Raw genomic sequence first — 26724 nt, 5'->3', positions numbered from 1 at the left:
ATGACCTGGGTCTCTCCGCACTGCGGGCTCGCCTCGCCGCTTTCGCCGTGAGCGAGCCCATCGCCGCCACCCCTCTGTTTGAGCCGCGCACTAAGAAAAAGCGCCGCTCACAGAGGCTTCCTGAACCGGAGCTCAGTGACGTCACGCCGAGCCAGTCTCCGCGTGCTTCACCGCCGCTCTTGCCTTCCCCACCGCCGGTTCAGTTCACCCAGCCGGACCCACACCCCTCTAGCAGAGCGGTGGGCCTTGTGACTTTCAGCGCGTCCGAGGACGACGGGGGAATGGATGACAGCTTGTCCATCGACGCTGCATCGGACGGCTCCACTCTCGACCCCGCCCCGTCGACGCTAGCTAGCACGAGCGGGGGCTCCACCATGGATACGGAGATTATCCGCGTCCTCTCGAAGGCCGTAGAGGACCTCGGGCTCGATTGGTCTTCTCCCGAAGAACCAACCCGAAGCCGACTGGATGAGTGGTTTCTGCAGGGGCGCCAGCAGGCCCCTCGGCAAAGGCCTTCTCCCTCCTTCCCGGAAGTTCATGACGAACTGACCAAGTCATGGAAAGCCCCCCACTCTGCGCGTCTGAAGCCTTCTTTTTCTTCGTCGCTCTCCTCTGTGGACGGCGCGAAGGAAAGAGGCTACGAGGGAACGCCGCCCCTCGAGGAGGCCGTGGCCAATCATCTCTGCCCGCCCTCCACCACCGGATGGAAAGCCAAAGCTTCCCACCCCTCGAAGCCCTGCCGCACTACTTCTGCTCTCGCCGGACGCGCCTACGCCGCCGCCGGCCAAGCTGCATCAGCGCTTCACTCAATGGCGGTACTTCAAGTGTTCCAAGCTAAGCTTCTCCGCTCTATGGACGAGTCTGGCCCCGAAGCCTTTAAGGACCTACGCAGCGCAACTGATATAGCTCTGCCAACCCACGAAGGCCACCGCCCAGTCTATTGGCTGCGCCATGGCTAATTTGACTGTTCTCGAGCGCCATCTGTGGCTGACTCTGACGGAGATGAAGGACGCGGATAAGGCGCCGTTTCTCGACGCGCCTATCTCCACCAGCGGGCTGTTTGGACCGGCGGTTAAAGGTTTCGCCGAATGCTTCACTGAGGCCCAGAACGCTTCACAAGCTATGCGCCATTTCCTGCCCAAGCGCTCCAGCTCATCGCAGAGCAGACAGAGACCGCCACAGCCGCAGCGGGCTAGAACAGCTCCCACCGCCTCTCAGCCCGCGCCTCAGGCTGACGCTCGACGCCTCTCGCGCTCCCACAACCGCAAGCCGCCTCCTGAGCGACGGGGTCCTCGGCCCAAGATTGTGCTGAACCTTGAGCCTCGAAAGCCGTCCTAGCCACAGGAATGAGAAGAGAGAGTGCGTGTCTCGCAAAAGCCGGACCACTCTCTCCGCAAAAGTTCAAACATTTCCCAGTCCCCTCACAGGCGGCTGGAAATGTCCATACAGCAGTCAATGGGCCAGTCACAGAGCTCGCTCATCTGCAAACAAACGCCGTTTTTACGGCGACGCACAGAAAACACAAAAAGAGTCTTTTTCTGCCTGTCACTAAGGGTTCACATGTCCACAAAGTGTGCATTCCCAGATACTGTCAAAACAGTGCCAAATTCATTCCCAGCTCAGGCTGCGCGCCCCATGAATGTAGATCATGTGCCTACGGTCATATACGCACCACTACACACAAGCACTGTTCACACAGTTATGAATTCATCCCCAGTAAAAGCGGGAAACATTATAAAAGTGACGCGTGTGCCTACCACTGTTTATGCACCGCCACTTATAAACACTGTCCTTACAGTGTCAAACACAACCCCAGCTCAGGCTGCGAGTTTTACAGACATAGCGCGCGCTGTTGTAAGCACACACGCGCCCATTCACTCAGCTGCTCAGCGCGCGCCCGCGCCTCTGAGAGCTACGAGGTCAGGCGTTTCGCTGGCCGGGTACCTACGTCACAGCGGCCCGCCCCTAGCCTGTATTCAGCCCATATCTGTACACGCAGCGGCATGGGAAAACATTCCAGATATGCCGAAATGGGTATTGAATATAGTAAAGCACGGATACTCGCTCCAGTTCGCTCGCAGACCACCACGTTTTACGACTGTGGTCGAGACGAAAGTGAGAAAGGAGTGTTCACATGTTCTACGCACCGAGGTGCGCAAACTAATAGAAAAAACACCTTTTGACTTGTGTTAAGCAGTGCTTGCCTTCTCTTCTCTTGATATAAACACAAGTCAAAAGGTCAAACGCTTGTTGCCTGTTGTCCCACAGAAAGAGTCGGTGCACAGAAGGGGGTAGAAAGACCTCTGCTGGTTGAGCTTCCACATAGCCAGAAGGGCTATAAATATGTTACAAAACTAAAATGTGAATTAAATAATAGAAACTTATAAATAAATAGGCTACCTGCTATCCTAAGCTACATATAAAATGAGTTCACTTGTCTTAATCTGAAGTCACAGGTCACCAAAGGACTTACAAATGTTTAATTCTCCCTAACAGCCAGAGTTAATATTTGATTTTTATTTCAGTTAACTAAAGTGTTTTTTTCACACCCAGTGCTACTTTAGTACTAAAAAACGTTATATTAGTTCAGTTTTAGTCTACAATCACCTCGCTAACTATAGTTAGCCTACTTTTATTTTGAAAGTGTTACCGGTTACTTTCGCTTCCAAAAAAGGAATAGACCACGTGACTTCCGTTTCTGGTTTATAAACGAAAAACAAATTGACTGAAGTTCAAAGACTCTCTTCATTCTTTGTTCAAAAAGGAATAACGATAAAATGATGGGAAAAAAAACGAAAAACGGGCCGTTTTTAATTGGTTTTTCGTTTTTTGATTCTGACACCAAAAACGGTTATTTGTTTTTTCTTTTTGAAACAAAAAACAGAAAAACGGTATTTTCGTTTTATAATTACAAATGAATTACGGATTATCCAGAGATCCCCTGACCCCGGTCCGTGTATCATCCGATCATTCAATTATTCCATTTAATCTGACAGACCAAAAACAAAATAACGAATCAATATTTTGTTTTTCTGTATTATCAAAATATGAAAACTGACGTTTGTTTCATTGCTTTCAGCTCGAAACGGGAAATATAATAAACCAGGAAACCAAAACGAAACAATGGGCCGAATTTAGGTTGTCTTTATTTTTCTTTATTTGTTTTCCCATTTCCCACGGTGCCGTCAATTCTGTTTTGCGCATGCGCAGTGGATAATCTCCAACCATGTAGAACAGGTAACAAGCCTACGAAGCAGTGTCACTCAGTCAGTGCATTATGGATCCATCGTTTGTGCTTTTCAGCGCCGCCAAAAGAGTGACGCTGAGAGAGGAGGACATGACGGTGGAAAAAATTTCAGGTATGGCAATCGAACGTTGCTTATTATTCTCACACAGTTTATCTCCTAAAGATAGTAACGTTAGCTAGCTAACTAAAGTTAATGAATGCTAGTTTGCTAGCATTATGTTTTGAATGTGTGACATTGGGTGAACTGTTAAGTAACTGTGACAGCTAATTTAGTTGGTAGCCGCATAGGTGTTAGTTAGTGGTGATGTTGAAGTATTGTGTTGTGCAGAGAGGCGTTTCTATTATTTTTCCAACCCGTAATCGTGTCAATTAGGATAGGCTCAATGACATATAAGTTAAGTTAGGTGTTTCTGTGTACCTGTAACTTTCTGTATTCTGTAACTTAAATGTTGTATCAGCGATTTCAGGCCCAAACATAATCAGGCCGTCCAAAAACCTCGTGCACGGCTGCACGCGAAGTCGGAGCAAAACCTCACAACCATAGATATTATATAGACTGATGTCTATGCTCACAACACCAGCCCCCTGTCGGTGATTGGTTGGAACACTGTTTATTTTGCTTTTGGTGGTTGGTGAAACCAATTGTTTTTGTGTGCAGATCTCAGAGCCTAGGCTGCCTACAGAGACGCGGTTTTTGGACGGCCTGCTTATGGGGCGGGCAGCTAGCGGATCGTTAGGAAAGATTAGATGAATGTGATCAGTGGCGGTTCTAGACCATTTCAACTGGGGTGGCCAACCTGGGGCCAGTTGTACTGTTAGAGGGGCCAGTTACATTTAGACCTTATTGTTGTCATATCATTTTCTGCACTGCACTGCAGGCATTAACAGGCAAAATACCATGTTTATAATCATTCAACAATGCATTTGCATTTCCATTATATTTTTACATTTGCATTACATATTCAGTATTAGTCACAGTAACTGTAATTGACATGATGTCCTTCTTTCTCTTCATTTTGGTGAGAACTAAAGAGCAAAAGCAATGGGGACCAAGAAGCGTATTAATTCATTTACTGAAAATAACTGACTTGCTAGGTAACTACTAACCGTTTACAGGGTTCCTGCACACTTTTCAAAGTCAAATTTAAGGCTTTTTAAGACCTGAAGAAATCAAAATTCATACCGTACATTAGGGGTGTGCAATATTGACAAAAATATATCTCAATATTTTCAATGTTTTGTTGATAATTAGATGATATTTTACTGATTGTGTTTTTGTGCTGGTGCCATGGCTGGTTTAGGCCTGTTGTTGACAGCAGACTTACAAAGATATTCATATTTTTTAATATTCTATGCAGTGGTCAGTTAACAGCAGGGACTGAAATTATTTTTTTTATTCATTTTTTATTAATTTAATTTGCCACCTTAAATTGATTTCCAGGGGCATTTTCACCTATATATGGACATTCTTTCTAAACTTATTTAGAGTTATGAATCACCTTTTATGTCAAATACTAACATTCAAATTATACAGTAATTATACTTATTTATACAATAATACTTAATTATACAGTACCACTGTTACCAGTCAAATGAAATAATTTAATCAATATCCATCTTTGCAGTGCAGAGGTGACACAGAAGCGGCATTAATATATTTACACTCCATTTATAATTGCATAAATAAAGCTATGAGATTTTTTTTAAATCAATATTTAAATATGAAATGATTTCTATTTGTAATGTTCTAATTAAAGGGTACTTTAAATATGAAACTAAAACCGCCAGTAGGCGGCGGCAAGTCACGGTCTTCATAAGTGAGTTGAGGGATTCATTCATTCAACCGATTCGTTCAAACGGCTGATTCATTCGGGAAAGGAGCAAGTGATTCTTTCAAAACGCGGATTTCAGTCAATAAATCATCGCTGTCTGTTGCATTGAGACTCTGCTACGGTTTCATTTTGAAATTCTAGTCGGCGAAATAAAGGGAAAACAAACAATATTGACAATATTGTGTCTAAAAAGTAACTCCCAATGTTCACTTATTGTTAATTTAACTGTTGTAAAACATCAATATCACAGTTGCAATTGTGCACGGGAAAACGGCACTCTTGCTGATCTGATATTCTAATATAAGAACATAATATGATATAAATATAAGACATAAACTAATTTGGGGACATAGCCTACCTATGAACCGCACACAGCAGTGAAAGGACGAGAGATAAACGCGATGTCAGCTCACAGTGCCTCGTATACAGTTAAAACATTGATTACAATATCATAATAGACAATGCATATCGCACACCCCATACGCACATAAAGAATGAACTTGCAACTGACCAGCTTTCTCCTTCTCTCCTCTCTCGCGTGCAGGAGACAGACGTTATTCTGCCGCGATTCCCGCGAATGTGATGCGAATTGTCACGTGAACAAGCAAATCGACAAAGATAGAATAATAAAAAAAAAAATACGCATACAACGATAACAACGATAGCAAAAAAACAGTTTTGTAAAAAATATTTCACACTCCACATTTAGGGGGGCCACAAGGGAGGCCAAGCTTGTTGTCACAGGGGCACGGGCCCCCCTGGCCCCCCCTCTAGAACCGCCACTGAATGTCATCATTTATGTTTGGGCCTGAAATCGCTGATACAACCTTTAAAGGGTAACTAAACCCCTGGTCAGAGCCTGACTCCACCCACTGGCAATATTTGAAAAAAATGCTGGAAAAGCGGGCGGCGCCCAGTGGAGGGGGGTGTGCACCTGAGACGTGTCTCTCTGTAGGCAAGGGCGTGGTTAGCTGGTACCCTCACAGGGCACCACAACTTCTAATAGGAAAATACAACTGCAGTAGCCACAGTTCAACCTGAAGAGGGCAAGACTCAGACGTTTTTACACCATATATTATAGAATTAAAACACTTTATACCCAAATGTAAAAAAAAAATACTTGAATCAATGAACAGCATTAATAAAGCCACAGTCTTACAGATCATTAACTAAAAAAAGTTGTTTTAGGGTTTAGTTAACCTTTAAGGCAATACAGTTCAATAGCACCACAAGCTCCATCCTCTAAAATGATCATACAGTTGATGGAATGTCTCTCTAAAACAGTTTCAACAAAAATGTAAAACTTTATGACATTATAACTTTTGCATTATAATAACTGTACATGCTTTTTTTGCAGGACTGTTGTATTGGATTACATTAATTTTAGCTTACGTTAGGTGAAGCTAATAAACTAGCAACCGATAGTAGTACTGGATTTATGCACCTAACAATAATGGATACGGTTATTGAATTCCATTACCAGGATTTTGCCTAAATCTTACTTCTTTTTAGGTACCAACCCAGAGCCTGTACCTCACTGACGATACCAATGTGGCAGTTTTCCCTGGAGCAGAGGGCCACTTCAGTTCATTCGACCTCAGGGACAAGGCCCATTACGAAGTACACGGGGCCGGGGCTGTGCTGGATGCAGGTGTTAACGTTGCTGCAGGGCCACTACCTACTACTTCCACGAGCGGCCAGTTTCGCTTCTCCAGGTTGGCTAGCTCAGCAAGCCCCTCAGTGCCAGCCAGGGCTCAATCCTTGAAATACTTTACAAGGTAAGGCACATTTTTTTCAATTTCCATGCCCTTGTCAATAGAATATAAATATAAATGTTCTCTTGTATGTTCAAAATTTTGAATGAACCTAAATTTGGTTGTTCTGAATTCCAGGACTGTCAGTCTGGGAGAGGTACAGAGTGGAAAGCTTGTGAACAGCAGATTGGTGGTTGTAAAATTTACTGAGCAGGAGGCCAGTGTCCCATCCATGATTGCCAAAGTAAAAGATGCCTTAGGAAGCAATGAACAACTCATCCTGACAGACCACAATGGAGTGGAAATATTGGACTCAGAAGGAACAAGAGGTGCTTCATTTGAACAATTTTATTTACCATCTCAAATTATAGTTTAGGTAACCCTGTGTCTTGAAAATGTACTGTGACAATAGCATGAACTTTTAAGTTGCTTCACAGCTAAGTGGCAAATATATTGGGCTATTAATTGTCACATCAACATTTATAAAGTCTCAGATTTGAAACTGGAGCCATAAACAATGTCAAACCTTTGGCATTTCAGATAAAAACTAAATGAATATGCATTCACATGTCCGTCTTCAAGAGTAAGATTTTATTCATACATACTGTATATTTTGTACTCAATTAGGCACCTTTTATTGGAAGCAGAATCCGCGAAAAATCATGGCTGTACCAGAGGTTGATTTCCAAGCTCTGCAACAAAAGAGGCGAAGAATCTCGTAAGTCGGACTACCAGTGGCTTCTGTTACACCCCCTCAGTTTTTCCTCCTGACATCAGGCACTGTAAAAGGCTAAGCATGGCCTGAATTAAAGAGCAGAGCTGGTCTGATACAACATATTCAAAGAGCACCTGAAATAATGGCACATTTCTTTGTCAGTCTGTCCAGAAACACTGCCATGTTTATCTGAGTCTTTTCTACACAACTCTTCGATACAACTATATCTCCTACAATTGGACGGCTTCAGTCAATGGACACTTTATGCAATATTTGATTGGCACAAAAGCAATCATTTCTGTGTCCATAATCAATCTGAATGTAATGGCATGTCACATCATTTGCATACATGAACAGTTTCTATTTATTTCATATATACATGTGACGTTTCTCTTTCACAGACGCAGAGATGATGAGGGTGGACTGGACAGTGTGTTTGAGAAGATCGAGGAGCTTGTCCTGGCTGCTCAGGGTTTGTCTGAGGTGACAACTGCCATTCAGGGACTCTCTGACGTGGTCCATCGAAACAGGAACACAACATTAGTACTGACCGAAGAACAGTCCAGGAATGTTAGGGATACATTCACTTGTCTGGTTTGCAGAGGTAAGTCTTGTCCTTAGAAAGACATAAAAAAATATGTATTCACCCTGACAAACATATTGTTGTTGTTTGGTGGAATTTATGATGCAGTGGTCATTTAAAAGCTTAAGTGTCCTGCTCCTGGTGCTCTTTGTATAGCCAATTGAGATTAAGGAAACCAATCCATAAATCAATCCTGATAATGGCAGTGGGATTTTAATTGAGGGGATCAGTTTGCTGGAAATGTGACTAGGCTGCTGATACATGAAGTACAGTAATAAAAGATAATCAATCTGTCATCATGAATGATGATTTATGACTGTCCTTGTTTGAAAGCCAGTAAAAAAATAGAGCATTTATTAACACTGTGAAGTAATGCCAAGTAAAACAATGAGTGCTCTAAACAATCTTTATGACAATCTAAAAAGAATGTCCTTTACTTAAATCAGCTGTTTTTTTAATCCTAGAGGAAAAATGTTTTACTCCTGTTATATTATCACTTCTTTAAAGTTGTTATTATTATTATTATTGCAATAATTGATTATCAAAATTATTTATTTATTTGCATATTTTTCAGATTGCTAACATGTAATTTATTTAGCATTCCCTTTCAAATATTCAAATATTCTTCTTGTTTTTACTTTTTTATGACAACATGTAGGCTACAGTAAGTGAGATCATTTTAAAACTGCACTTTTATCATCAATATTTTAAGCTGTTAAACTTACAACACAAACTAGTTATTACTTACCCACACAAGTATTTATTTATCAACATTTTTTTGCATATTATTTCAGAACCTTTTTCCCAAGTAAAATACAATCATTCCTTAATCCAAGGCAGATAACAATAAAAAATAACAAGTGACTGTACCAAATTTCAGTGTTAAAAACAAACAAACAAAAAAACAGCTAGACTATTTCAAATGAGTATAAATCAAGATTTGTTTTCCATTACATGAAACTGTACATAATTGTTTTGAGGCAGATGAGTAGAGGTGGTCTGAAAATTCGTCGTTCGCCACTTGAACATGTCTGAGAACCACTGGGTCAAGGTTAAGGCTGAGGATGGGATTAACTGCTACCAGTTATAACAGTCTGCTTATCTAAGCATTTGAAATGGGATTTATATGCAGTGGTTCAGTATTGCTCTAATACCCGTTCATCTCTGCCTCTCTCCTCTGAAGATGAGCCCAGCTTGTGTTACGTCTACGATGGTGATGGTGTGTGTGAGGACTTTGAGCGGGAGGCAAGTGTAAGGGACTGTGGTCTTTATACCCCAAGTGGCTTCCTGGATCAATGGGCCACTGAGGTGCAGGTGTCCAATGAGGAGAAGATGCACTGTCCAGCAGAGGTGGCTGTTGGAACCCCGAGGTGTACAGTGTGTTTGAGAAGATCGAGGAGCTTGTCCTGGCTGCTCAGGGTTTGTCTGAGGTGACAACTGCCATTCAGGGACTCTCTGACGTGGTCCATCGAAACAGGAACACAACATTAGTACTGACTGAAGAACAGTCCAGGAATGTTAGGGATACATTCACTTGTCTGGTTTGCAGAGGTAAGTCTTGTCCTTAGAAAGACATAAAAAAATATGTATTCACCCTGACAAACATATTGTTGTTGTTTGGTGGAATTTATGATGCAGTGGTCATTTAAAAGCTTAAGTGTCCTGCTCCTGGTGCTCTTTGTATAGCCAATTGAGATTAAGGAAACCAATCCATAAAAACAGAGCCATTACTTAAGCATACTTCAGGAATTTACATCTGTGATGTTAAGTGGTACTGGGTGTGCTTGGAGCATCTGTAGACAGAGAAAGGAATTTGTTATTTCTCACTGAAAATATGCCATACATAGACTCAGTTACATAAAGGATGCTTTTTGAAATGCTGTCTGATATTCAATTGGAAAATATTTTTCATTCTTCATCTAGTATATCTTGTATTGTGTTTTCAGACCTCTAATATTTATTTCTTACACTGGCAGGAATCATGGAAGATCCAGTATTTGCAGCATGCTGTGGAAGTTTGGTCGGATGCAGATCCTGCACTACTGTGTGGCTTCAGAATTCCTCAATGTGTTTGAAGTGTCGAGCAGAGGATTTTTCCATAAACATTCACAGAGTCACTGGCCTTTCTGGTGTAGTAAATGTCATGAGAGAGCTGGCACGCGAAGAGTAAATGCTGCTTTTCTGCTTGCCACCAATCCTTACTTGTCAGTGTTATATCATGTTATAAATACTTTTGATATTGAGGATTGATTTTTATGTTGCATCGATGTTCTTAGCTCTGGAGTTTTAAGAGCTAGAAAATGTAACAATGTTTTATGTTACATCATTGTTCCCACCTTACAGTAGTTTTATAAGAGCTAGTAGGCCTAAATGTGGCAAGATATTTTTATGATACATTATTGTTCTCAGCCCACAGTGATTTTATAAGAGCTAGTAGGCCTAAATGTGGCAATATGTTGTGACAGGCTCTTCTGTGGAGATTTGCGAAGCTGGACTTACTTTGTTTACACAATTTATGTGTCTCTGATTATTCTTTCTGTACAAAAGAAAAATAAATATTTTTTCTCCATAAAACAAACCTGTGAATAATGTCTAACATGGATACAATGACAGTAAAATGATTTATTAATGGTAACAAAATAGGCAGTTGACATTTTTATAGTGACACTTATATACACATATAAAGTAAAACTTGGATGGTAAATACTATCAGAGTATACTTACACCCTCTACTGTTGTAGTAGTAACTGCATAATGGTGTCCAAAAACACAGATGTCCAGCAATCTGTAACAAGGCTCCTTACAATCCAGTGCACATGTAATTAGGAACAAGTCTTTGTTACATCAATAAGGTAGATCAAGGCCTCTTTAAAGGGAGCATGGTTGTAATTGACAGCACTGTCAAAAATAACTGAAAGGTCAGGGTAATAATGTGCAAAGTGCTGCTCTGCTCTCACTTTGTCTGCCTCAGACAGAAAGGGGTCACTTCCGAATGAAGATACTCTGGTGAGGGAGGATCCCATGTCCCTGTCATACATGTCAGCTGCAACTGTGGCATCTGGTAGAAGATCGGTTGTGATTTTTCTTGGTGTTCCAGTCCCTGCTAGGTGATTTGGTATCCCTCTCTCTTTAACAAAACAAGAAATGTTTGTTGTGATGTTCAATGATGTAAGCCTGTTTATTGGTCCAATGAGGGTTTCCAATAATACAGGTGAAGGTCTTTGCTTATTACTGTCTTTTCCCGCGGCAAAGTATTTTTGGTTAAATGCAATACATTTTCTCATATGTATTAACTCGTTATTTCATCTGACTCCATAAATGAAAAGGGTTTTAATGATATCTGTGCATCATTAAATGTGAGCGAATGTTTTACTATTCTATTTAAACTCTTGAATGAAAATAATGTCAAATTCAATTAGAATAATCAAATATCACAATTTAATATGTCAGGTAAATGTATCATTACAATTTCATAATCAATTCAAAGATAATCAATGCAAAACATCAAATGCTCTAGAACAAAGAGGAAAAAGTTTGCCCGCCAAGAAATGCGTGAGGCTGAGAGTCTCGCAACTCTCAGCCTCACGGGCCGATCTCAAATACAGAAAAGGCCCCGAGCTCTCGCTGCGTTTCATTATATACCCAGACCTCATTTCAAATCTAAACCTCATCCACAGTGGAAATTTACCTGTAAGTCACCATTTGCTAGCAGTGGAAAATTAGCATTCAGTCAAATGGTCAGAAGGTGTTAACTCAAAGACATACCCTCCAGTGTGGAAGATATTTCTAAACTTCCTAAGAACTTTATTACCTTTTGGTTTACTTCTTTGGGAATGAGACATTTGTACCAGTCGCACCGAGACATTTCAAATAATACCAAACATGTCTAAAACTCGATGATAATCATTCACATTAAACCATTTAGATTCTTGTGTGAGTTTGGGAGATCTCTGCCAGGATGAAGAATGGGGGAGAGAAATGTAGATTAGGATGAGGGAGGTGAGACCTTCGTCTCAATAGTGCATGAGGGGGAGTTCAAATGTTAATTTCCTTTGTTTTCTCAGAGAGTGGCCCTCTCTTAAAGTCCTTCCAGTTTTTCCAGTCTTACAATGATAAAACTCTTAAACTGAATAACTTGTAAGGGAAATGTTACATACCTGGAATCCTGTGAGCATTCCATGATTGCACAAATCTGTTTATGCCAATCTGGCACATCTGGCAGGTCAGATTAGATGTGCAGAACCTTGTCAGACTGTCCTCCATATCTATTGCTTCCTGATCTTGTAGCTGGATGAGGGCCTCCTTTAGTGGATAATTCACTCTGTTGTTAATTTCTGGCCACATCCTTTCCACTGTGTGATTCTGTGTTTTTTTTTTTTTTTTAAGGAGATGATAGAGGTCTGTTAACAATGTGTTTCTATGTTTTTAACAGTTGGGAACTAGTGAATAGACTAAGAATAACCTTGTTGTGTAAAATTCCCAAGACCATACAATGCTGAAAACATCATAAGAAAAAGTTCTGTATTCAAAATCCTAGAATAAGTATTATCTGAAGTACTGATTGTAACCACTCTTGACAATTGCCCAGGTTATTGATATATTTGAAATTATTAGATTACTCATTATGTAGTGGAGTATAAAGTAGCAGGACATGGATATGCTCACGTAAAGTACAAGTTCCACAGACTTGTACTTAAGTGAATTACTTTGCTTAATATACTTAGTTACTTTTCACCAATGTTTCATAATGCAGATGCAGATGGTCGACATTACCCTTGTTGACTGTGTTTGGAGGTATGGCTGTCTTTGCTGGTTGTGTCTAAATTCTGACAGCCTCTCTTACATGTAGAGGCACAGGTAAAACTCTTTGCCATGATCCACACGAAGTTGATCCCACATTCCATAATGTGTTACTGCAGGTCTACACATATGAAACATAATAAACGCTCAATTATTAATATTATTACAATTGATCTAATATATTCGATCAAACATAACATACAACACTGACCTGTACACCTCTTCATAGATGGCTAGATTGTTTTTTACAGGCATAGTTGCATTTGCAACAATTTTCTTGCTGTATCCATCTACAGCAATCACATGAGTCACTCCAAACATGACCAATTTCTCATTTTGGTCCATGTGCATCTTGTGTCCCATATACTCAGCATTATATGGGATTGGGTTAAAGTTACGGGAACCCTATGCAAGCAATAAAATATATTAGTCAGCATTAGATATAGGCTAGGTATTGTTAGGTACATGGGCATGGTAGGCTACATGGCCAGAAGGGTCTGCCAGCAGACCTCTGTGGGACTCATCCCATCTGTCAGGACGGAAATTACATCAGAATCACCCACAACTCTGTAAACTAAAGGTAACCACCGTAATATATAAACAGTTCATGTCAAATATTTAAGTTGAAACAATAATGCACAGAATTAATTGAAAAATATTATCTGGATGTGCATGGTTAAAAGGCCACAAAACACAAAGACTAATGCCATAGATTTCACGACTGGTTGACTGTGATTCAGAATATGCTGATATAAGATATGATTTAAAATACTATGTTGTGCAAGGTATTTTAACTGCTAAACTTTAATGTTAACTTAGGCTATATGACGGTTTAATGATATGACTTTGCGTTGGCTAATGAAATGCAGGAGGTGTATCATCCCAATCTGTTATCTTAAACCTTTATAGAAAGCCATTCAAACATTTATTTCTTAAAACGTACTAGTCGCTATTTAAAAAACTACTAGAACTTATTTACTAGAAACTATCCCCGTTTTACTAGTAACAATTGATTACATACTAGTACTTAATTTTTTGTTACTATTGACTATTCCATTAGTTACTAGTAATTATTTTTAGTTACTTACTAGTCACTAATTGCAAATTTTTTCTATTCTATTCTATAACTATTCGAATAGTTACTAGTAACTAATGAAAAGGTGATCTCTACAGAGCCCCATAGATTGCAATGGCAAAAATGTGCAATTAGTTACTGGTAACTAATGGTATAGTTAGCCTACTAGTAAATAAAAGGTGCTAGTATCTAATCAATTGTTACTAGTAAAACGGGAATACCAGTAGTAGTTAATGGAATAGTTAATAGTAACTAATAAGTAGGCTACTAGTAGCATTTAAATAGCAACTAGTTAGTTTTAAAGAATAAATGGTAAAAGGGTTTGCCATAAAAACCTTGACATTTACATCCTGACAGATAAGATGACAGCCAGATGCCTGAGACAGCCAGATGTCTGAGCTCCACATAGGAGGCCTGCAGTCAGACCCTATTGGGCAAAACCCTGTCTATAAAAATATAAAATTCAGGACTAGCCTATTTAAGACATACTTGACGCCGTTCTTCGTGGTAAGGGGTATGGGCTGCCCTCAGAACACTCCCAACGCGGCATTCCCCTGCACGTACCCCAACTGAGGACAGGTAGCCTGTCATCATTTTACGACCATACATTGATCCAGTCTGTTGAAACACACACATACACAGGCACACAATTGTTTGTCTACCATCAAATAGCCTAGGTCTAGTACAGTGGTGTAGTCTTAAACAATCAACATTAGTGATATTTGTGATGCGGCCGGCTGGTCCTCGCCTTCCACATTTATGAGTTTCTATAATATGGAAGTGCCTTCCCTGCAGGCGAAGGTGCTTTCGGTATGATTAAGACCCGTCGATGGTCTTGTCATATATTACTGCGCACAATCATATTCACATATATATACAGGTCCTTCTCAAAAAATGTGCATATTGTGATAAAGTTCATTATTTTCCATAATGTAATGATAAAAATTAAACTTTCATATATTTTAGATTCATTGCACACCAACTGAAATATTTGAGGTCTTTTATTGTTTTAATACTGATGATTTTGGCATACAGCTCATGAAAACCCAAAATTCCTGTCTCAAAAAATTAGCATATCATGAAAAGGGTCTCTAAACGAGCTATTAACCTAATCATCTGAATCAACTAATTAACTCTAAACACCTGCAAAGATTCCTGAGGCTTTTAAAAACTCCCAGCCTGTTTCATTACTCAAAACCGCACTCATGGGTAAGACTGCCGACCTGACTGCTGTCCAGAAGGCCATCATTGACACCCTCAAGCAAGAGGGTAAGACACAGAAAGAAATTTCTGAACAAATAGGCTGTTCCCAGAGTGCTGTATCAAGGCACCTCAGTGGGAAGTCTGTGGGAAGGAAAAAGAGTGGCAAAAAACGCTGCGCAACGGGAAGAGGTGGCCGGACCCTGAGGAAGATTGTGGAGAAGGACCGATGCCAGACCTTGGGGGACCTGCGGAAGCAGTGGACTGAGTCTGGAGTAGAAACATCCAGAGCCACCGTGCACAGGCGTGTGCAGGAAATGGGCTACAGGTGCCGCATTCCCCAGGTCAAGCCACTTTTGAACCAGAAACAGCGGCAGAAGCGCCTGACCTGGGCTACAGAGAAGCAGCACTGTACTTTTTTCGGATGAAAGCAAATTTTGCATGTCATTCGGAAATCAAGGTGCCAGAGTCTGGAGGAAGACTGGGGAGAAGGAAATGCCAAAATGCCTGAAGTCCAGTGTCAAGTACCCACAGTCAGTGATGGTCTGGGGTGCCATGTCAGCTGCTGGTGTTGGTCCACTGTGTTTTATCAAGGGCAGGGTCAATGCAGCTAGCTATCAGGGATGCAAACACATGTATGGTCAAAAAAGAGAGAGGTTATCGAAGCCCTCGCCCCGCGGCAAATATCCATAATTGTGATGAATTTAATCCTTTGTAAGTTATCATTTTGCAGTGTAAGATTACAGTTAACACGTTTAAATATTACATAAATGTATTATGTATTTTTATTAAACTTAATGAGTGTATAAATCAGCAGGAAAAAGTAATTCTTGAAAAAATCTGCACAGTAATTTTATAACAACTAAACATGTTAATAAAAACAAATTACTATTAGAACTCTTATAAAATTCAATCATGCAATCATACATTTCACAATTTTATATTTATATATGAATGTCAAGAATTCAGAAGTGTATATATTTATATAGCCTAGACTCCACACTACACAGAAATAATATACAATTAAATTATACTTATTTTAAATGTATTGTGCATGATAGGTATAAAAAAAATATAGGCTTTTAATAATCTTTCAGTGCGCAAAATCATGAACGCTTCAAAACAGAGCGCACAAAGCGCGTATGCGCATCGCGGGTGCAGAATGATGTGCTCAAAGCAACATGGAGTCACAGTGTGCAGCGCTGCGCTGCACAAGTGCGCATTTAAAAGTTCACGGCACAAAGCGAAGAAATGTCGAGCGCACAAATCCTAGTGTATATCTGTCGAACAGTTTATTTATCATTTGTTTCTTCACAGTTTTAAATTCCAGTTATTGTGCGTTTGATGCCGATTCATAGTCCTTGTGCTAACAGGCACGGTAGCGAGTCGTTTAAAAACAGCAACAAACATAATATACAAATACACAAAATAAAGTAATTTTATGCAAATCCACAGACTTTTATCAACAGATCAAGCACTATAATGTGAATATATCATATTGGAGCGAGAGTTTTACCGTGCATCCTGCTGTAACCGGACGAGGCGCGCGAGCTGTTATACTGAATGGAGAATGATTGACAGCCGCAGAGGAGGGAAAACGAGTTTCCTTAAACTTTAATTTAATGATGTAAATAGACTTCTGTCCCTCACATTAAGCTATGGAATGGCTTCAGATGACTTTGTGAAATTATAATAAGACCCTCTCAGTCTCAGACCCAAGTCACCCAAACCCACGTGAAAAAAGCGTGAGGCGCCGAAAAGCGCGCTGTTTGCATCCCTGAGCTATCAGGAGATTTTGGAGCACTTCATGCTTCCATCTGCTGAAAAGCTTTATGGAGATGAAGATTTCATTTTTCAGCACGACCTGGCACCTGCTCACAGTGCCAAAACCACTGGTAAATGGTTTACTGACCATGGTATTACTGTGCTCAATTGGCCTGCCAACTCTCCTGACCTGAACCCCATAGAGAATCTGTGGGATATTGTGAAGAGAAAGTTGAGAGACGCAAGACCCAACACTCTGGATGAGCTTAAGGCCGCTATCGAAGCATCCTGGGCCTCCATAACACCTCAGCAGTGCCACAGGCTGATTGCCTCCATGCCACGCCGCATTGAAGCAGTCATTTCTGCAAAAGGATTCCCGACCAAGTATTGAGTGCATAACTGAATGTAGTGGTGTGTGGTTCTTTGCAGACTTACAGGTGTTTAGCCTTGCTCTTGAGTGTACCTCTAGAGCATCAAATTAGCTCCACCCAGGTCAAACCCCCCCTCATTAGCTGGGCTTATTTAAGGCAGCTGTAGTATCATGGCTGCCTCTTTGCTGTTTTTCCTGTCTGTCGGTTGCCACATGAACCCTCTGTGACGTTTAGGTAGGTGAGAGTAAAACAAACGTGTCTTCTGTTTTATTGGGTTTTCCCAATGACTGAGGTTGTATGTTTTGCAGCAGTCTGCTGCCCGCTTGTTTTATGTGGTTTGGCTGATTCCAAGGTTTCCTGTCTGGAGTGGCGTGATGAATTGTTCCTTACAGAACACACTGTGTTAAGGTATAAGAAGCTTAAGGAGTAACAAGTAGGGTATGATAATTACCTGAGGTAACTGTTATTTACTTTTATTAATTTGTTGCATATATGCATGTGTTTTTAATTGTAGGTTGTCAGCTGCTGTTTTGCCTTTGTTAAATAAGGATTGTAATAATTGTTGCTGGTACACCCCAGCTGTTGTGCCTCCGGGTGGCACTTCCCTAGTTGATTATGCTTGTATTTTAGATATAACCAACTATTTAACTTGTTGTTTTGTTCTTTTCAGTGGTTCTAGTGGTCGGCTTGTGGTAGAGGCTAGGCACGCTAGTGTGGGTTCCTTCACTGATTGTAGTGTTAATAGCACTGGGGACACGATTTGCAGTGAACTGGTTTGCAGTGACTATCGATTGCAGTGGGCACATGCGGTGGATAAGTTGGCGCATCCCTGGAGCACCCTCTTAGTTAGATTGCCTCCCCACAGCTGGCCCTGGCCCACTGTCTTTTTGTTTATTTCAATAATCAGTAATAATTGGGAGTGTGTTTTGTTATAAATAAAATAAGTTACTTGTTTGCCGAATTTGTAATAAACTTCTATATTCCCTTGTAATTTGATTATTTATTTGTATTATTGACCATCCTCTTTTCAGGCACTTCCAGTTACCGATTATCAATAAATAAGTTATTCTTTTGGAACCACGTCTCTGTCTTACTTCAATAAACCTGTGTAGCCTCTGTATAAAGGGTTAGTCAAAGCAGAAATAGAGCATTTCCTGGGGTGGAAGTCCCCAGGTGGCGTTGTCGGATAGTTAGATTCTGGTGGTGATTCCTCTTTTAGTGCCACCATCAGCCTGGCCACATGAACAAAATTATTTGAACGTTGACATTTTTTTATTTATTAAAAACACTTCTTCTATTGGTCGGATGAAATATGCTAATTTTTTGAGATAGGAATTTTGGGTTTTCATGAGCTGTATGCCAAAATCATCAGTATTAAAACAATAAAAGACCTGAAATATTTCAGTTGGTGTGCAATGAATCTAAAATATATGAAAGTTAAATTTTTATCATTACATTATGGAAAATAATGAACGTTATCACAATATGCTAATTTTTTGAGAAGGACCTGTGTATATATATATATAAAACCCGCTGCTGGCCGGTTGTATTTCATGCATAGACCCGCTGTTGCCGGTTATATATATATATAAAACCCGCTTTTGGCCGGTTATATGACATATATAAAACCCGCTTTGGCCGGTTATAATTTCATATATAAACCCACTTGACTGGTTATATATTCATATACTATAACCCCGACAGTGTCTGGGTTCATTGGTGTAGTATGTTGGGTTATTTCTAACTGATGTGTACTATTTTAGACCTGACGGTGTCTGGTCTATTTATACTATATGCGGTTATGGCTTCTGTAGGCTATGCTCAGGGGTCCTGAGTTGCCGTGGCAGCCAGTTACTCAGTGCGCCGTTTTGCATGGCGTCCCCACTGCGTATAGCTACGCAATATGAAGTGACCGTTCGAAAGGGAACTACTCGGTTACTATCGTAACCTCAGTTCTCTGAGTTAGGGAACGAGTATTGCGTAGCCAGCCGCACTATTCACCTTTTTCCTGGTTAGCGAATTTACCCATGATTCATAGCGGGTTTGAACCGGAAGCCGGTTGTCCTTTTCCGGTTCGAAGCTTTATGAAGATTAAGCGCCGCTCACTCAGAACGCCAAAGTGATGTGATGGTTAGAAAATATGTGAAATAAGTAGGGCTGCCCCTGCCCGTGCACGACTGAAGTTGGGTTGGAAGTTATGTATACTATATGGGAGAGAATGCTAAACCATAATGAGCGTTTTAGTATTCTGCATCTCAACCAAGCGGCAACCTCCCTGTCTCCCTCTTGAAACCAACACGGAAGTGAATTAAACTGCAATTCATCGACTGGCCGCTTGAGGCTGACTGGTCATTCTTCAATTGGGGTGGCAAATGAGAGGCAGAAATTGTAAAAATGCTTGTTTGTTTTCTTTTAATAAAATGTATTGCTATGCATTTAAAATTAGTTTAATATTCTATATCAATTAAAATTGAAGCTTAATAACATTTAGATTTTTAAATAATTTGAATCAAACACTAGTGAAACAACCACTTATGTCTATGGTGTTACCAATATTTTAAGTAACATTTTGATTAATTCTAAATAAACAGGCATATGCAACTTTAGGTAATAATTAATAAATAAATAAATTACTTTAAGGACTCAGTTTCATTGATAATTTAAATATAATTTTTTGAAATAAATGTTTAATTGTTCATCTTCCCCTATTTTTGCCAAAGAAAAGTTTTTTTTTTTTAAAATTGTATATACATAAAAAAGGCAGGAAAAATGGTCTGTGCTACATTTATAGTCTTTCTTCTAAAATATTAAAACGATTTTACAGTCTAAAAACATTAAATTATAAGATTAAATGGCTCTGAAGGAAAGAAATGTCGGATACGTTTTGAAGTAACACCACAGACGTAATATAACACCACAGACATATTGCATAAAAGGTTTAACAATTAAAAGTTTATTGAGCAAAATAATGAAATTAATCATGAGTAGGATTACAAGTAATTATATGATTACGGATGTCCTGTGTGTTGTATTAAAAATACAACATTATTGGTATATTGTCTGTGGAGTTACTATAGAGTCTGTGGTGTTACCAGGAAAGACAGTAACACCACAGACAGTAACACCACAGACAAATTAGCCTAAATCCAGACTTTTCTAAAATGGAGGCTGCCATCATGATGATTTCAAGATCAGAGGACATTCTAGAAATATTAATAAGTATGCATTTATCAAATTTTTTATTAAAATATGTAAAATCTGCAAGTTATCAACATAACACCACAGACACTAACAAAGTGCGACACATGAAATTGTCAGGAATTTAGCTAACTTTAAGAAAATGAATAAGAAAGAATGTACTCACCATGCACCCCTCAGATCAACCAGCACCTGCAATGACCTTTACACACAGGAAGTAGTCCAAACAGATTTCCCCCTTTTCTTAAAGGGGCGACATCCATTGATGTAACACCACAGACATGAATTTGGGGAACACTACTTTTTTCGTGAATATTGCAAAATATGTATTTTTTAAAACAATTTAATAAAATTGTACATGTTAAATAAAAACTATATTTATAATATAACCATTTTTTTTTGTTAAAAATGTTATATTGTTGTAATTAAATTCCATGATATCTCTCTGAGATAGGGTGGGAACATACATATTTTGTTATAAATGCAATCTCTCAAACTCAATTAAATATGTATTTTAAAACTAAAAATTATTTATTAATAGTGCACAAATTGTGTTTATCCTACAGAATACAAAAATGAAAACATTTTATAATTTATTGGTATTTAAAGTTCATTTCAACTGTTGTAAAGTAGAGGGACACCACTTGCCACCACAAATGAAGAAAAATGCCCAACTTTACAGCCGAAAAAATTATGTTTACAGCCTGGTGCCTTAAGTTGTTTTGGTCTATACAGCTAATTTTGCCCTTCATGACAACTGTGAGGGGGGTGAATTTTTTTATAACTCATCCGTTTAAATTATATTAAGCATTAAATTCCTGCATAATCAAGGGCGTGGCCACTTGAGTGACAGGTGGATTGCCGCTGCTGTTATTACTAGCCGTTTGTCTGCTCTCTGTTAGCCATCATGTCACCTCAGCTGATTCCAGCTGCTGAACTTGTCATCTCTGCCGTGTTTGTACTCTTTTCGGGATTATTTCATACAGTTTATTACACGCCGCCCTTATACCTTCGCCCACGCCGTTGGATTCCGTCGTTGTCGAGTATCGAGAGAACAACCAGCGCTGTTCTTCAGTTGTTTTCCTCTGTGAACATGCACTCATGGATGTCTGACAATATCGTTGCTTTTTGGAGTTCAGATTTAAAAACGTCTAAGGTATAGAGGCCACACTCGTTCTGCTGTAACTTACCGTTGATCTTACGGAGCAGATAGACTATGTTATAATATGCTTTTAGTGTTCAATAAAAAGTAACGTTACCGTCAGATTAAATCCTGCAGGTGTCAGTGCTTTCTTTTCGTCCCTTAAATGAGCGCGGATTTCTAGTGCATTACTTGAACTTCTTAGGTAATATCTATCAGAATTTAAAATGGACTGAATAAAGCTCTCTACGAACTTGACGTGCATTGCCGCGCTGACTGACATGTATGCGCATTTATCACTGTCACACACACACACACACACACACACACACACACACACACACACACACACACACACACACACTCAGAGCAAATATTGTAAGTTACTGCATGAGAATAATAATGCATCACAATACACGTTAGTCTCATGGTTAGTTATGTCTTTTAACTATTATAGTATTTCCAAGGGCAAAAACATAAACTTGAACTATTGGCTTTAGGTCTACTTCAAGTCAGCTGTCACTTTAGCGCGAGGCCAGTAGCACATTAGCTTAGCCTGAGCAAACTCGATCACGTCGAGCTAGGCGGGCGTAGTTTCAGCATCCAGGCACCTCAACACCACCCACGTCCCGCCTTTTTGCCCATTTTCGCTTATCCGGGAGTGACGCACTGTGACGCGCTTCCAAGATGGCGACGAGTGACTCCGCCCACTTTAGGCTTCAAAAACGCTCTTCAGAAACCTACGGGTGACGTCATGGATACTACGTCCATATTTTTTTACAGTCTATGGTTTTAACGAATAATGAATGTTGAACAATAATCTGGGGCCGTCTGTGCTCTTTGCCACGAAAGGGGTTAAATGATGAGTGTTTTCGGTGATCCAGTTCGGTAGGTGGCACTGTAACAGAAAACTAGGGTCCTGAAACTGCGATCCTAAAACTGGGGTCCTGAAACTGCAGCCTCCGGTTGTGCAGGAATACCCATAGACAGTGGCCGTTTCTCAACATGCGTTCTTGTCTGTACTTGTGTTCTTGTGGACTTGTGAAACGTCATCAGTCGCTGCCCAAGTACTGTCCCAATTCAAAGTTCACATCTAGCCAAGTCCAGTTCAAATCCCCGGATGTGTTCTTGATCCGCCCCGTTTACCGAGGATGCATCGAGAGGTGACTTGTGCGGACTTGAGACAGCCAGGTATCCCAGAATGCATCTCGCACCAACCAGCAAGCGTCAATAGCAGAGGAGAAAACCCGCGTAATATCAAAATACTACTGTTATTGTGTCATGAAATGTAATTTTAAGAGTGTTTCAGGCGAGAATGTAGTTGTTTAAAGCTCAAATCTGTGGTTTATTTATAAAGATAGCGCCTATTTGAAAAATGTATCTGACGCTTTCGGAGTTATGAGATCCAGGTGATCACCGGGTGTTCAAAGCCCATCAACCCCGACTGGAACAGCTTTGCCTCGGCTAGTGCGTCTGACGTGTGCCGCTGGCTCTGGTGTCTCTAAACATGACGGATATTCGTCGTGTCGATCTTTGGTCTCACACTCATTAATCTATATTTGTTCCATGGCAAATCGTTTTGGCTGAGGGCAAAGTGAAGTTTCATAACTTTATATATTTAGGCTATTTAACTTTGTAGCCTAATTGTTTGCTTAATTTCTCATTGTAAGTTAGCTTCTTATACCTTTATACTGGATATTATTGATCAGTAAAAATTACATTTAACAAAAAGAGACAGGGTTGTTTTTTTATTTTATATACTTTAAAATAGATATATATTTTTATATTTATTTTAACATTCTCTTCACTATATGTAAAATCAAAATGACACAACCCTGTCTCTCTTTGACAAATGGCAATACAAATCAAGAATGTTTCATATTTTTAAAATAAAATAAAAAAGAAGCAGGGTTGTGTTTTAATATTTCATGTTGTTATAAATATGCAGTGAAGATAATTAATGTACACGTTGCCTGAACCACAATTGTGTGGCCATTTAGGCTAATATGTTTAAGTATTTTTTTTTTTTTTTTTATGAAAAGAGGCAGTGGTGTTTTCTAAAATATTTCGTTTTATTGTTGACGAAAAGAGGCAGAGTTGTAGCATATTTCGTTTGATTCCTAAAATATACAATTTCGTATGCTATTTCATCACTCAATTCACTTCTGAGAACATTGGATGCGAGAAATCAACTGTGAAGATTTCAGATATTGGCATTTTTACGAAAATGTATGGCGAGTCGTAAATGTTTGAGTTCTGTATGAGGGTATTGCGCAATACCCGCAAGAACACATCGTCTCAAACTGTCAGCAGCGTTCTGTGTGCTCGTCACCTTGCAAGTTCATTCTTCCAAGAACAACTAGCAAGAGCGTTCTCCCCAAGAACACAAGTCCGTTCTTTGCATTCTTGTTTTTGAGAAAAAGAAAGGGAATACCCTTCTCATCTCTGACCTCCTAACACATGTGACGCAAAACGAGCTTACGTCACGACGTCCGCTGTACTTTTTTGGGATGTACCATTTTAATTGAAAAAGGTGTCTGTTATTCCTCCTCACGTCTAGCTTAATGAATAACAGTTAAGGCTTGCACTATAATATCCAGATTAAATGTGAATGCAAGCATTGTGTAACATAATTTATTATTCCTTTGCGCAAAAATGTATATTTAATGAAGTATGAACGCTGATGATTTAGGTGAAATACCCTTCCTTTATAATGGTATACTATAGTGCTCTCAGCGATCGTTCTTTTCTCTCAGCGATCCACCACAATGAGGTAAGATTTCTAGGCCTACTGATGGAGATATAACCAAAGCCCCCGAAATATGATGTTATTCGCTGATGTTTTGACTAAATGTTGAAGTGAAGGCATTGTCTTATGGACTTCATCCCAAGTTCACGAGTTCTGGCTTTGTAATGAGCTTTAAAAGCTGAAGGCCGCTGGTCGCTTAGTGTTCCACGTTGTCTCGTTGACTAAACTCCATTATCAACACATCTGGCCTTTTAAAGTTAATAAATACATTTCTAAATAAATGTTTTGACTTTGCCTACAATAGTAGGATTTGTTCCCGCTGTTTAACCTAACTTTATATGGTGCAAAAAAAGAGAGATGTATTTAGAAGTATGTTAACGTTACCTAGTACTGTGTAAGATAAGTGAATATAGTAATAATTTTACAGGCGGAAGTAACGTGTTATTACTGGTACTGTTATAATATACGCGGGTAATTAACTGGTGTTCGCATGTCAGTTATTTACTTAAAACCCAATTGTTTACGTTACCAGAACGTATTTTGAAGGCTTGATTGTGGTTAATAAGAAAAGTTTTGGAATACGTAAATGGAATGTTCTTTTTAGGTTTGCATAAAGTCCCCTTAAATTTCAGCAACTTTGTCCTAATGTTCCCAGGATGTTCGCCTAATTTCCTTACTATAATATAATTTAACATGCTAACGTTAAATGTCAGTAATCATCCAGCACTCCGGCAACCATACATAAACTACATACAGTTAACATGGCTGTGTAAGTTAATTTTTTGTTTAGTCATTTTGCTTCCACATTGCTTGAAAGGTAAGATATATCATATATGTCTTTTATTATAGAAAAGTAAGATATATCATATATGTATTTTATTATAGACCTATAGCATAGAAATATAGCTATATTTTAGAATAAAATGAACATTACCTTAAAAAGGGCTTTATATAAAAAAAAGCCCCTTTAAAAGGGCTTTATATAACTATAATATATAATATTGTGCGCAATCTTGTCACGCTCACTGGAGCCTCATCGGCAAACATTCGTTGAATAATCTGAAGTAAACTGGCCCTGAACAGAACCTGAGTTGCTTAAGCTCTTTAAAGCGGAATGGATTCTGATTGGCTGTCAATGTTTGTTGCTGGAAAAAAACAAAAACAAACAAACGATCAAAGTGATTCCACGATATTGTTTCTCTGTGCCCTTATAGTTGGTGGTGTGGACTCTGCTCTTCTTTTTTATGTTTAGAATGTTTTTTTGTTTTTTTTACTATAGATAACAATTTTTTTTTGAACTAGGCTAAGTCTTTATTATCTTTATAGTCAGTGGTGGCCCGTCACGGCCAGCAAGGCCTTCTATGCTGGTTTTTGTTAATATCATTCAGAGTAACGGATATTTTTATGTAAAAATGAAACCAACTTTTTATGACCTGTAATTATTAGAATGTATAAAAGTATATGTGATCATATAAAATTTTTAATGATTTTCACTTCCTTACAAAAACTTCTGACAAATGAGTAAAACCTAGTGGTTTGAAGGATATTAGCGAAGTATAAAGATTTAAAAATTAGAATTGATTAATATTTGGGGCTGCACTGTAATCCTTAAATAGTCTTAATAGCTTATGTCACCAAATGATTCTTGTTTTAAATAGCCTTTGCCTAATAAGATTTTTTGATACATAAATAATTACACTGAATGACATTTTAGTGGGTCTTCTGTAAATCATGGTAAAAAATGTATAATGGTCATTATTTTTTGTTTAGAAAAATATAAAATTAAACGGGACACATTCTAATGTACAGGGGAAAAAATTGAAGCCGTATTAAACATTTATTTATATATACACTCACCTAAAGGATTAATAGGAACACCTGTTCAATTTCTCATTAATGCAATTATCTAATCAACCAATCACATGGCAGTTGCTTACAATGCATTTAGGGGTGTGGTCCTGGTCAAGACAATCTCCTGAACTCCAAACTGAATGTCAGAATGGGAAAGAAAGGTGATTTAAGCAATTTTGAGTGTGGCATGGTTGTTGGTGCCAGACGGGCCGGTCTGAGTATTTCACAATCTGCTCAGTTACTGGGATTTTCATGCACAACCATTTCGAAGGGTTTACAAAGAATGGTGTGAAAAGGGAAAAACATCCAGTATGCGGCAGTCCTGTGGGCGAAAATGCCTTGTTGATGCTAGAGGTCAGAGGAGAATAGGCCGACTGATTCAAGCTGATAGAAGAGCATCTTTGACTGAAGTAACCACTCGTTACAACCGAGGTATGCAGCAAA

General features: G+C 39.4%; 3 protein-coding genes and 1 pseudogene across 4 annotated transcripts in view; 3 read left to right on the top strand and 1 right to left on the bottom strand.

Moving 5' to 3' along the window:
• Window positions 1-26724, top strand: part of LOC143714601 (uncharacterized) — a 212932-nt gene that overhangs the window by 116559 nt on the left and 69649 nt on the right. The window lies entirely within an intron of this gene.
• Window positions 2679-10709, top strand: LOC143714602 (uncharacterized). The gene is made up of 7 exons (XM_077205827.1): window positions 2679-3359; window positions 6592-6857; window positions 6972-7162; window positions 7461-7551; window positions 7950-8152; window positions 9315-9682; window positions 10108-10709. Exons 3-6 carry the CDS (start codon window positions 7066-7068, stop codon window positions 9563-9565), a joined length of 642 nt encoding a protein of 213 aa, XP_077061942.1. The 5' UTR covers window positions 2679-3359; window positions 6592-6857; window positions 6972-7065; the 3' UTR covers window positions 9566-9682; window positions 10108-10709.
• Window positions 7126-26724, top strand: part of LOC143714603 (large ribosomal subunit protein eL19-like) — a 76078-nt gene continuing 56479 nt past the window's right edge. Inside the window, exon 1 of one of the 2 annotated variants that reach the window (XM_077205829.1) lies at window positions 7126-7131. In XM_077205829.1, coding sequence (XP_077061944.1) covers window positions 7127-7131 — 5 coding nt within the window. In that variant the 5' untranslated portion in view covers window position 7126. Of the gene's footprint in view, window positions 7132-24340; window positions 24454-26724 lie in introns of those variants that run through there. The other variant, XM_077205828.1, reaches the window with a different exon arrangement.
• LOC143714516 (uncharacterized) lies at window positions 9874-14868 on the bottom strand (annotated as a pseudogene).

Source organism: Siphateles boraxobius, unplaced genomic scaffold, assembly GCF_051911475.1.
Source record: "Siphateles boraxobius isolate OS27281-9 unplaced genomic scaffold, OSU_SipBor_1 55, whole genome shotgun sequence".
NCBI lineage: Eukaryota > Metazoa > Chordata > Actinopteri > Cypriniformes > Leuciscidae > Siphateles > Siphateles boraxobius.
This window is presented reverse-complemented; position numbering and strand designations above follow the sequence as displayed.

Excerpts from the sequence above, each read along its gene's own strand:
- LOC143714602 (XM_077205827.1), top strand. The coding sequence starts at position 7,066 with ATGATTGCCAAAGTAAAAGATGCCTTAGGAAGCAATGAACAACTCATC. Across the intron at positions 7,552-7,949 it reads CAAAAGAGGCGAAGAATCTC|ACGCAGAGATGATGAGGGTG; the intron begins GTAAGTCGGACT and ends TCTCTTTCACAG. Across the intron at positions 8,153-9,314 it reads CACTTGTCTGGTTTGCAGAG|ATGAGCCCAGCTTGTGTTAC; the intron begins GTAAGTCTTGTC and ends TCTCCTCTGAAG.